At 44.3% G+C, this 12,975-nt stretch overlaps 1 protein-coding gene across 1 annotated transcript; it reads right to left on the bottom strand.

The window, feature by feature from the left end:
• Positions 1-1,496: 1,496 nt before the first annotated feature.
• On the bottom strand, positions 1,497-6,603 carry LOC142425524 (acyl-coenzyme A thioesterase 6-like). The gene is made up of 3 exons (XM_075530780.1): positions 6,147-6,603; positions 4,631-4,833; positions 1,497-2,203 (listed from the first exon to the last, which is right to left on the bottom strand). The coding sequence occupies exons 1-3, from the start codon at positions 6,601-6,603 to the stop codon at positions 1,598-1,600; spliced, it is 1,266 nt and encodes a 421-aa protein (XP_075386895.1). The 3' UTR covers positions 1,497-1,597.
• Between the last annotated feature and the right edge of the window lie 6,372 nt (positions 6,604-12,975).

The following is a 12,975-nucleotide window of genomic DNA, read 5'->3' on the forward strand; positions in this document are numbered from 1 at the left end:
CTCAATCTGGCCTTTTGCTCCCAGCTCATTCCCAGCAACCTTTCAACCATATAAGCCGTGATTCTGTGGAATCATTCTGACATTTTTTCAGAATAATATATTTGAGAAATAACCCCATCACTCAACCCTGAAGTCCAATGGCAGTAGTGTTTATTCAAATGACACTTTAAAAGCAGGATATGCCATTGTAAGCCTAACCAAGGTAATAGAGGTCCAAGTTCAAAGACAATGTTCAAAACTTCAATAACAAAAAGAAAACATGACAGTAGCAAAATGACAGTGATGAATTAGCAAGGGAACTAATGTTATGGTTGGGGTCACCACCACCTGAGGACTGTATGAAAGGGTCAGCATTAGGAAGGTTGAGAACCACTGCTTTAGACAATAGGGCCAGTCATTGATGCAGTGTCCAGTTATTTTTTTAAAATCATTTTATTGGGGGCTCATACAATTCTTATCACAATCCATCCATCGATCCATTGTGTCAAGCACATTTGTACATTTGTTGCCCTCATCATTCTCAAAATATTTGCTTTCTACTTGAGCCCTTAATATCAGCTCATTTTCCCCCTCCCTCCACACTTCCCCATCCCTCATGAACCCTTCATAATTCATAAATTATTATTATTTGTCATATCTTACACTGTCCTACGTCTCCCTTCACCCACTTTTCTGTTGTCCATCCCCCAGGGAGGAGGTTATATGTAGATCCTTGTAATTGCTTCCCCTTTGGACCCCACCTTCCCTCCACCATCCAGGGATCGCCACTCTCACCACTGGTCCAGTTATTTTAAAAACATATCCTATAAGCCTTGTGGTTAGTCCTAACTGCTCAGTTAGGATTCCCAGAAAAACCCCTTGCCTTTCATATGCATCTAATTGAAAAGACATATAAGCTCAGGAGCACCCTGGGAACCTCATAAGGAGACTTTGCTGGAAGCCCTTCATTGGCTATCCACATGGGACAAAGCAAAGCCATTTCCAGGAACGCTCTCAACTACCATTTCATTTTAGGTTCAAGCAAGTCTGTAATTACCTGAAACCTGAATAAACTGTGTATACCACCCAGAGATTATGATGGTTGGAAAAAGGCACCTTCATTTTTTTCTAAGGAAATTAGAGCTTGGTCTTACAGATAAAATTAGGGTCAAACTTCTCAACGGAAGAAAGCTTGGAGGAGATGGAAGTGGAGGTGGAGATAGCAGTGAAGGAAGGTGAGATTCAGCCAAGGCTGAGATTCTTAGGATCTTACTGAAGAAATGCTTCATTAAACTTTTTTTTTCTCAAATGCTGACTAAACATGGTTGCTTCATTAATAAAGGCTTCTAAAAACTCTAGAAATCACAATATCTATTATATGAATATAATTTTATTAATTGTATCTAATCTATGAGTAGGAAGACTGCTAACCACAAGGTCAACAGTTTGAAACCGCCAGCTGCTCCTTGGAAGAAAGGCAAGATTTTCTCCTCCTGTAAAGAGTTACAGTGTTGACAATCCACAGAGGCAGTTCTGCCTCATCCTACCAGGTCACTGTGAGTCAGAGTGATCACAATGGGAGTACGTTTTACCGATTTGAAAGTCAGTGGTTATAATATTATAATTTACTGTGCTTAACAGATTGTTTAGCATCAAGATGTTTAAGGAAGAAGGTTTGAATTTGCTGCCAGGCATCCACCTGTGCTCTTCCATGAGCCCTGGGCTCACCTCCATAGAACACTGGTAGGCCCCAAAGTGGGTGCTCTGAGGCTGTGCGAGCAGGAAAATAAGGTGGGTCAATACAATGACCAGCTCCTGGGTAGCAGATTATCTGGGGTCTGTCTTTTCCATGGGCCTGTAACCGGTCAGAGGCTATATGGGCATAGAATTCACCATTCCAAGTATGATCGTCCTTGCCAACAATGAACAAGAAGGGCCCTTGAGCTTTTTCCAATGGAATGAGACTGAGAAGGTGAGGCTTCTCCAGCGGGTTATCCCAAATATGAAAACTACTCAGATAGCCTGACTCGGTGACTGTAGTTTTGCTTAGGTCACTGCCTAGAGGAGGAATAGTCATTTCCTTGTAATGCAGAGGAGTCATTGCATTGGCCACACAGGAGTTGATGAGCACGGTGGCGGTGATGCCCTTTAAGAAGGAGGCCATGGAGAGACACAGGTCACCACCTTTGGAGAAGCCAATAAGTCCAATATTAGGGCCTTTCACCTGATGCAGACAAAAAGAGAACATCATAGCATCTATAAGTTGGAGACATAAATAATGATGTTATATTTACCAAATAACTTTCTCATGTCATTTCCTTAGATATTAATTTATAAAGCTCAGATATAGCTTCTAACAAAAAATATTTCAACCAATGGTAGTTGATTTGCATACAGGCTCTCCCTAGTGTTCATGATGTCTGGGTCAAGAGTATATAAATGAAGGTATATATATATATATATATAAATATTTTAAAACTCCAAGCCAAATGCGCAAACTGCTCAACTGAAATATATTCTATGCCCTACATTGTAAATATGCCTGCATAACAATGAAGAATGGCTCGATTTCAGACTCTTGGAAGTCCTTGGGGTTCGGTACTAGAAAGTGGCAGGACTGAGAGCCAGCTCCTGCCCCAGCCCTTTGCTCATGGCTCAGCCTCCTTCTCTTTCCATTCTTGGCTTCATTACATATCTTGGTGTTCTTTGAACACGTGTGAGAAATCACAGCCTACACATTATGGCCAATGGGGTTCTACACAAAAGGGCCTGGGAACAGGCAGACTGTCAGGAATCAGGCTCAGAGCTTTCCTGCAGAAAAGTCAAGGGCTCCGGTTCCGGAAGCACAGGCGGATACTTTCATGTGGTTGAGCCTGCAGCTAGTCCTTGGAGCAGGGAGGGGTGCGGGCAAATGACGGCCAGAGTGTGGCCGCCAGAAATAGAAGTTCTCAGACAAGAAGGCCCTCTTGCTTAGGTCTAAGGGTAGAACTAATAAATATCTTACTTTTTCTAGGGCCATATTTCTCCTGAATAAGCCAACAGTCAACAGAGCAAGGACACCCAGGGTTTAGCAACTTTGCTTCATGACCAATTCTTGAAGTCTACCAGAAGTGGGCCATCTGTGAGACCTTGAAGAACAGCTTATCATTTAACTTTACAATACTGGGCTTCTTTAACTCTACGTAATACCAAAGAGTATATATCTTTTAATTTATAATCATACCAAATTATTTTACCTATTTAGTTGGTTTTTCCACTACCAATGAGGTCATGCCCTATAACTTCAAATTATATACACTTAATAAAATAAATGATTACTTAATATCATAAAGTATTCAGTCTCTAAATGTGACCAATTACCTTAAAAATGCATTTAAAATAGTTTTATTGAGGGCTCATACAACTCTTATCATAATCCATCCATCCATCCATCCATTGTGTCAAGCACATTTGTACATTTGTTGCCATCATCATTCTCAAAACATTTTCCTTCTACTTAAACCCTTAGTATCAGCTCCTCATTTTTCCCATCCCTTTGCCACGCTCCCTCCCTCCCCCTTGATAATTTATAAGTTATTGTTATTTTGTCATGCCTTACACTGTCCCATGGCTCTCTCCACCCACTTTTCTGTTGTCCATCTCCCAGGGAGAGGGTTATATGTAGATCCTTGTGTTTGGTTCCCCCTTTCTACCCCAAAATACTTTGTTTTTTTTGTCAACAATGTCATTTTTTAATCTTTTTTAAAAAACATTTTATTAGGGACTCATACAACTCTTATCACAATCCCTACATATACATACATCAATTGTATAAAGCACTTCTGTACATTCTTTGCCCTAATCATTTTCAAAACATTTGCTCTCCACTTAGGCCCTTTGCATCAAGTCCTCTTTTTTCCCCTCCACCCCCACTCCCCCTCCCTCAGCCCTTGATAATTTATAAATTATTATTTTGTCATATCTTGCCCTATCCGGCATCTCCCTTTACCCCCTTTTCTGTTGTCCGTCCCCCAGGGAGGAGGTCACATGTAGATCCTTGTAATCGGTTCCCCCTTTCCAACCCACTTACCCTCTACCCTTCCAGTATCGCCCCTCACACCCCTGGTCCTGAAGGTATCATCCACCCTGGATTCCCTGTGCCTCCAGCTCCTATTGGCACCAGTGTACAACCTCTGCTCTATCCAGACTTGCAAGGTAGAATACGGATCATGGTAGTAGGGGTGGGAGGAGGAAGCATTTAGGAACTGGAGGAAAGCTGTATTCTTTATCGGTGCTACGTCGCACCCTGACTGACTCATCTCCTCCTCTTCCTTCTTAGTAAACTCATGTACATTAATCATATGAATAAGAACATTGAACCCCACAGAAGGGAAATGCCTTATTCAGGATCATAAGGCTACACTTGGTGGTAGAGGCAGAAGCAGAACTCATTACTAATTCTTTAGTTCAAAGCAGTTTGATTCTGGTCAGTGTTACAAAGAGGATGAAATGATCCGATTTTGAGGGATTAGAGAAATGGATAGAGATAGGAATAATGACCTGGTGTCTCAGCACACTGGCAGCGCTAGGTTTCCCGGTCAGGTTTTGAATCCAGCCCTGGGTCACCTGCACCCCTCTCCCTTCTCTGCATTCAGCAAGCAGCAGGACTCACCTGGGGATGCTGCAGCATGAAGTGCACGGCCTCTTCAAAGTACTCCAGATGCATATCCTCCAAATGTTTTGGAAGGTCCTCAAATCTGAAGTAAGCCAAAGCCAACACAGCAAAACCATGCCCACTTAGGAGGCTGGCCCTGTATTCATAAAGGCCACCTGTAGTTCCAAACAGATCAATGACCCCAGGGAAGGGCCCCATACCTGGAGAACAGCACAAAAAAGGGTGATAAGGAGTTTTAGAATCACAAAAACCAGTTTTAGGTTGCAGATGTTGGTAGTCAGCAAGGCAAGATTTGAGCCCTAAGAGGTTGCAGCAGGGATGCAGTGGGAGTTAAGGAACAAAGGACTGCTTTTACTTTACTTTAAAAAACAAAAAAAACAAAACCACTGGGAAGGAAGTTGGGGGCTCCTAAAATGCCTCACTTCTCCAGGTTTTTTTCCACACATTTTTACAAAATTCATGTAATAGCACAAATAAATCAACCTGGAAATAACATATAATGAGATATACAGTTTTCACTAACAATTTTTATTTTGTCAAAAACAATCCATTGATCTGTTTGAAAAGGTTTTGAGAGCTGTAAAAAGCTGGACATATCTAGAGTAGCACAGAATCTCGCTTCCTACCTGCTCAGCTCCGCCCTGAAAGAACCCCCTCTCTAGACATGCTCTCTTCATGCCCGCACAGAAGGCTAGTGCACACGGTGCCCCCGCCGCCCCCCCCCCCCCCCCCCCCCGTTTTCGCTGCCTACTCATTTGGGTCTACCTGCCTGACTCCTCTGTCTACAAGCCAAAGTTTCGATTCTCTCTTTTAGGAGGCTTTTCCTCACCTTTCTAATACTAATTTAAAACAGAACAGAGGTAAACACATAATGCCTGTTTCTGTCTTTGTTTTGCCTTTGTGGACTCTGACCCACGGGGATCCCAAAGGCCATAGGGATCTGTGTTCCAACTTAAGAAGCCCTGGTGCTAAGGACTAAGTGCTTGGCTGCTTACTGTACGGTCAGTGGTGTGAAGCCAAAAGCTGCTCCGTGGAGGAATGACCTGGGGTCCACCCCTAGCCCCAAGATTGGCACTTCAAACCCAACAGCCAGTTGAGAGAGGAAGATAGGGCGTCAGTTTCGGTACAGATTGACAGGTTGGGAAAACCTGGAGACCAGATGTACGTCAGAATTGATTCCAGGCAGTGGATTTTGAGTTTCCTAATGGACTCAAGAGCACGCCAGCTGCCATGAAGTGTGATAATGTAAAAGGAGCCTTGCAAGTCACCCAGCAGACAGGCAGAGCCGTCTGTTTAATTGGGTACTTGAAACACAGCCTCCGAGTTGGCACAGAATGGTTGCTCGGCAAATCCATGTAGAATGGACTCTAGCGGCTGCAGTGGAACGTTCCAAAACCTTCCACGCAGAATGCAGGAGCGGGGGGGATTTCCGCAGTCAAGACAGGGGACCCGTGTGACTCCAGGGCCTGGCCCTGCCTCTCCAGAAGGATCTGCTGAGAGAAAGGCGGCTCACCTGGCGGCAGGAAGAGCGTGGCGCGCACCCGGCCCGCGCGCACCGGCTCCCTCCGCACCCCGGGCCGCAGGAAGTGGCGCTCGTGCACCGCCCGGCCCAGCACGCGCCGCGGCTCGGGCTCGTGGCCCTCGAGCACCTCCAGCTCCACCGCGAAGGGCGTCTGCACGTCCCGCTTGGTCAACTGCTGCAGCGGCTTCTCGGGCTCCAGGGCCCAGATGAGGCCCATGGGCTCGAGCCCCGCGAAGCTGCCGCCCAGCGCGGGCGCGCGCTCCAGGTCCAGCTCGCCGCCGCCGTCCGCGCGGTAGCGCGCGTGGGCCCGGAAGAGCGCGCCCTTCTCGTCGCGCAGGGACGCGCGCAGCGTGACCGGCTGGTGGGGGGTCAGGCCGCGCACCGCGATGCGCACTGGCTCATCCCAGCAGCAGTGGCCTGCAGGCTTCAAGGTCACTGTCACAGTCATCATCATCAGGGCAAGGAATAGAAGGCCTGGTTAAGAGTGTTAGACTCTTAAGTGGTGATTTAAGTATCTGAGAACCAGTGCAATAGGATTTGGCACTTCTTTCATTGGTTGGGCATTAGCTCACTATCTAAGTCTGTGCTCTGCTTCTTGAAATTTGGACCAATCACCAGTGACAGGAATGGAGAACAATGACTATCTGAAATAGGAGGTAATCACTAGTCCTGCAAATGTCTGTGATGAGTGTCGAAACAGGTACAAATGCCACTGAGTAATGAAAGTATATTTTTTCAAGGTCTTTCCAGGTGGTTGGCCCTCTAGATGAGCCGTGCAGTAACCTAGTAACCTGGCTATGCAGTAACCTCCCTTCCCTTTGTCCCCCACTCACCAAGCCCCGACTCCTAGGGCTAGAGGTGCCCAGAGAGCTGTCAGAGCAGGTTGCTGTCTGTGCAGTGAGACTTAGCTGGGCTCCAGTCTGATTGTTATTCTCCAAACTCATGTACACACCCAGCCAGTCCATTGTGACTCTGCCCTGACAGACCAGGCATGCTCTGTGAGTATTCTAACAGACCTACATTGACGATCTAGTCTCTGGCAGGGTCAGTTTGGGCAGGAAACAAGTGTCATGTCAAACGAAGTAATTTGAAGAGTTTCCAAAGGGGTTATTTGCCACCAGCCTGTGTAATCATGAGGTGTCGATGGGATTAGGTATCAGAACTTCAAAAACAAGCAATCAAGTCGATGTGAAGAAGTGGTGACAAAGTGGAGACCCAAAGCCCACCTGTAAGATAATTGGACAGTCCCTCACAGAAGGGCCATAGGGGAAGGAAGATATATCCAGGGTGCAGTATAGCACTGATGAAACACCTAACTATCCTCTAGTTCTTTAATAGTTCTTCCCTTACTATTATGGTCCCAGTTTTACCTCATTAAGCTATTTAGACCTGTGAATTTTCATTTGCATAATGAAGATCATGTGACGCATTAAATCCGAGATAGTTAAACCCATCAAAATAGTTAATGGGAGCAATTTTCTGGGGGCATGGGAAGGTTGGTGGGGAACCAATGGGAAAGATGACTGTGTAACTCTCTCCAGGGGAAGGAGTAACAGAGTTGTAGGGAACGGCTGCACTGGATGGTGTAAAATATGGCAAATTATACTAACTGTTAGATGAGAAGAAGGGTTTCTGGGGAAGGAAGGAGAAAAGGGGGAGCTGATATCAAAGAGATCAAGAAGATCAAAAATGTTTTGAAAATGATGGTGGCAGTAATTGTACAATTATGTTTGATCTAATGGATTATGGATTGTTAGACTATCTATAGGAGATCCCAGTAAAATCATTTTTTTAAATGGGGGAGGGGGGTTATTTGCAAAGACATGGACAATGTTTAATAAATATACAAAAAAACAAAAATAAACAAGGTTGGGGCAGAGCCCTGGTCCAGGAGAGATGTTACAGTCCTTGCACTGAAGGGATCAGGAGAGATGGCCACCTGGCAGGAGTTGTAGCCACAGTGAGCTCACATTTCTTTTTAATCACTTTATCCGGGGGTTCTTATCAATCTTATGACAATCCATCATTCCATTGTATTGAATCACACTTGTACATATGTTGCCATCAACATTTCCAAAAATATTTTCTTTCTACTTGAGCCTGGGGTCTTAAAGGCTTGAAGGTAAAAAAGCAGCCATCTAGCTCAGAAGCAACAAAGCCCACATGGAAGAAGCACACCAGCCTGTGCGATCATGAGGTGCCGAAGGGATCAGGTATAAGGCATCATCAGAACAAAAAAATCTTACCATAGTGAATGAAGGGAGAGTGCAGAGTGGAGACCCAAAACCCATTTGTCGGCCACTGGAGATCCCCTTGCAGAGGGGTCTAGGGGAGGAGATGAGTCAGTCAGGGTACGATGTAGCACAGATGAAGAATACAGCTTTCCTCTAGTTCCTAAATGTTTCCTTCCCCCCGACCCCCACCGCCACTAACATGATCCGAATTCTACCTTGCAAATCTGGATAGAGCAGAGGATGTACACTGGTGCAGACAGGAGTTGGAGGCACAGGGAATCCAGGGCAGATGAGACCTTCAGGACCAGGTGTGTGAGTGGCAATACTGGGAGGGTAGAGGGAGAGTGGGTTGGAAAGGGGGAACCAATTACAAGGATCTACATGTGACCTCCTCCCAGGGGGATGGACAACAGAAAAGGGGGTAAAGGGAGACGTCGGACAGGGCAAGATATGACAAAATAATAATTTATAAATTATCAAGGGCTCCTGAGGGATGGGGGAGCAGGGAGGGAGGGGGTAAAAAAGAGGACCTGATGCAAAGGGCCTAAGTGGAGAGCAAATGCTTTGAAAATGAAGAGGGCAAGGAATGTACAGATGTGCTCTACACAATTGATGTATGAATGGATTGTGATAAGAGTTGTATGAGCCCCTAATAAAACGTTTTTTTTTAAAAAAGAACTTAATAACCTTCTAGTACTTTCCCTCCTTAACCCCAGCATAACACCTAACAATAAAAAAGTCAACAAATGTTTATTAAATAAACAAAAAAGTCAGCACATGACTGTTGAATAAGCAAAATCAAAATACTACAATATTCTATTCTGAGTAAGCAATTAAATAAATGGTATATGCCAAAATTTGACAAAATAAAAAAAAGAATTAGCAATATTTTGAGGCAAGACAACATAAAAGATTTGAGCTGCTACATATGGAGAAATTTCTGTTAATATCTACCATGGATTTGGATGGAAGACAATACACGAGTAAAGTTTTAGAGAGATCCTCCAGTAGAGGGACATCAGACATAGTACCAGACACAGTTCACACACATTCATTTGGTTTTCTATAATCGTCAATTAGTAGATGAGATCATATAATTTCTGAAAAATCAACTGTGAATTAAACAAAAGGCTGTGGATGGGGGACAAAGTCCAATTTTCTCCACTTTCATAACTGTGATTATACTACTGCATATGAACAATTTTACAGAGGCAGGAGAGTTTCACATGTTTTCATTGGCTTGTGTGGTCTTTATTATCTGATATGCTACACATTTGAGTAGGTCCTATCTCCAAGATAGCAAAATTAATTTCAACATATTTGTGTTAGTCTGGGTGGACTAGGGAAACAAATGCATGGACACTCAATGTGTCTAACACAGAGCTTTATATAAAAGAGCAATTGTATATTAAGAAAACATCCCAGCCCACTTCAGGTTCAGATCAAGTCCAAAAGGCCAATATTAGCCTATATGTCTAATACCAATCTATAAAGTCTTCTTCAAACTCGCGCAACACATGCAATGATGCCAAATGCAGGAAGATCCAGGTCAATAGGTCGAAAGTCTTATGGATACAGTGGTGCTAGAAGCATCTCAGTGCTGGCGTGGGTCTCCATGTGGCTCCTCCAGCACAGGGCTCTGATTGCATCAGCCTAGCTCCATCAAGCTTATCATTGGGAATGTCTCACAGGGAGACGAAGCCCAGAGAAGGTCTCTACCTCCAGGAAGGAATACCGGAGTTCCCAGAATCCTCAGGAGAAGGCCGTGCCCACACAGAGACCTCATTGGCTATAACCTGATTGACTGGCTAGACTCCACCCCTTCGCAAGTTGACAGGAGACTTTGTAACTGCCACAATATTATTATGGTTTTTAGTTGATATCAATGTTAAATTTCTGACTTTGATTGTGGTGATACAAAAGGTTAACATTAGGCAAAGCTGGACATAGGAGATATGGGAACTCTATATTAGTTTTTCAACTTTTAATTGCTCCCTTTACAGATTTGTCTATTATTTGGCTGAATATTGAGCCATGGGCTTGATTGAGTTTATTTCCAGGCCTGAAGGATGACTAAGGGTCACAGTCTTGGGAGTACCATGCCTCTATCTAGACAGTAAATGTGGTCTTTTTATGATTTTGAGTTTTGTTCCACATTTTCCTCCCACTCTACCAGCCATCAGCAACTAGTTCTTCTGCTCGCAGGGTCGTGGAGATACATGTTGTGTGGCTCTTTAGTTTGTGACAGTGGTTTCTTCTGTGCGTCTTCTTTCCCCCAGACCAATAGTTGCATCCTGGAGCTTATAAAACGAGACCCACTACTCTCCAAAAGAGGCTGGAGGCCATTGTCCTTGTGGACTATGTGATGCCAGTGAGCCCGGTTTCCCTTGAGATTACGTTCCCGAGCCCCAGTGAGATGAAGAGGGTACTCCTCCAAGCATGAGGTTCATGAGCTCCTGGTACCTATCAGCAAAGGTAGCCGTCAACTTCAGGCAGAACAGGAGCAGCTTCTGGGTGGGTGAGAGGCGGGCTGATGGGACATCTGGTCCCTGGGAGGGGTCGGCAACAAAAAGAGGAGCATTCCTTTCTGCTGGTCTGTTCCCGGTGTGGGTGTTCGTGTGATCGTTGGTGAGCAGAGCTGATTGTCAAGTCCTGTCCTTAGTGAGCACGAATTACAATGTTCAAAATGGCTATGCCTTGTCAGGCCAGCTGCCCGTGTACCTGTTCTGCACGTCACCTGACTTGGAGCGTTTGTTCGGCTTCTTCTGGTCGGCATTTGACCTACTTTTCTTGTCTTTCCTCTGGAGCTTAGTGTTCCAGGATTACCATCTGTATCTATTTCAATCATCAGCTGTGTCTTGGTTATAGAGAGTCTGGGTAGCATGACTGCCTAGTCCGCCATCTTTCTGGAAGTCCTCCATCTTTACAACTCTTTTAAAAGTGCAACATTATTTTTACATAATGTTTTTTAAAGAGCTTTTTTGAAAAGAATTATATCAGGGCAAGATGAATTCATCCATGAAAATACCTGGCCGTCACTGTCCAACTTTAAGAGTTAGTAAAACCTGTGTAGCGAAGATCCTTCCTCTTCCATATCCCATTTGACTGAAATTTCTAGGAATCCATATTCTTTCACCCTGTATCGAAAAGTTCCTGAATTTCTTGGATATTGTCTTTTGTTCAAAGCATTTGGACTCAGACACAAGGCCTCTGGTTTCTTCATAGGAATCTGGTGTAAGGAGTCCAGAAAGAAAGGATATTTAAGACCATAAGCTTTTCCTTGTGAAGGGCCTGATCCTTGTTCATTTAGGGAAGGCTACTACATCTAGAGAGATTAGGATCGCTGGAAACCACACATCCTACAGCAATCACTTTCTGCCTGGCTCCAAGTGCTGTTTCATCATTATCCTGGTGAACTCTCACTCAGCTCAGTTACAGAACTCTAAACTGGGGAAGTAACCAAATGGAGCGCTTGCCAAGAGTTGCCCTGATTGCAATTTGAGAGTTTAACTCTTCCAAGTGCTGCGTCAATTACTTAAAAAATTTATTTATTAAATCATTAACAGGCGATAACCAGACCATTTGACTGAGCAATTGTTGTGTGAGCAGAATGAACCGAAGTTTGGTTCCGTGACATACATTCTTATTTGTCAATTTTCTGGATATTGTCAGCCATACCTACAGTAACTCCAACCCTGTTAAAAATTATTTGGAAGAACAGGATGCAAATCTTCTAGAGAAAATAGGGTGTGAAGTTCTTTTGAGATGTAGATCATCAGGGCCACTTGCCTCATCAGGAGGATTTAAATGCTCGCTCTCTCTCCTTTAGCATTTCTGAATTTCTGAACACCCTCCGTTGTTCCCTCACACCCCATAATACGATTAGCCATAAATGGGCTTTGGCTTTTTGCAGCCTTTCATGTAACAGAATGAAACATTGTCTGGTCTTGTGCCGGCTCATAATTACCTTACCAGCTGCCATCAAGTCCACTCCATACATTCCCGCCCCTTGTGCATCAGTCTGCTTCATGAAGTCTTCCATAGCTGATTTTTGGGAACTAAATCGCCCAAACTTTTCTGTACATTGTGCCTTTGGGAGTGACATTTCTAATCTTACTAAATAGCAGAAACAGCATTTAACTTTTACAATATCATTTTCTGAGAGAGACGTTTCTTTCCCAAACAAGCCTGGTCAATTGGAGTGCCCATCTGCCTTTATTCTGTGCTCCTCAGAGCCAATGTAATGTCGCTTCACCAAGAGACTGGCTGTACATGATAGTGAGAACTAGATTTCCTGGTCAGTCATTAGACCTCTTTGGCATGTTGTGTCTTTTTACTGGCGCTTGGTAGCCTCCTTCTCACATTGATACCTGTGGGATTCTGAGGTGTTTTATAGAAAAGAACAGATTGAATGAATATGCCTTTCCACACCTGGGGAAGAAGAGACACCAGATCATCGGCTCTGGGGAGAACCTGGCTGGACGCCCCCTGCTTATCCTACTTTCTTTGGTGGAAGTCCAGGAAAAGGAGTGGCAATGACCTCATCCCCTCACCTTCAATCCCAAACTTCAAACTCTAGCTGACAC

This window comes from Tenrec ecaudatus, chromosome 14, assembly GCF_050624435.1.
Source record: "Tenrec ecaudatus isolate mTenEca1 chromosome 14, mTenEca1.hap1, whole genome shotgun sequence".
Classification (NCBI taxonomy): Eukaryota; Metazoa; Chordata; class Mammalia; order Afrosoricida; family Tenrecidae; genus Tenrec; species Tenrec ecaudatus.

What these genes read in the sequence shown, in the direction of transcription:
- LOC142425524 (XM_075530780.1), bottom strand. Translation starts at nt 6,603, where the DNA reads ATGACTGTGACAGTGACCTTGAAGCCTGCAGGCCACTGCTGCTGGGAT. An exon ending in CACGCTCTTCCTGCCGCCAG is followed by an intron (nt 4,834 to 6,146) that starts GTGAGCCGCCTT and finishes GCTGTTCTCCAG; the next exon opens with GTATGGGGCCCTTCCCTGGG. An exon ending in TCATGCTGCAGCATCCCCAG is followed by an intron (nt 2,204 to 4,630) that starts GTGAGTCCTGCT and finishes TGTCTGCATCAG; the next exon opens with GTGAAAGGCCCTAATATTGG.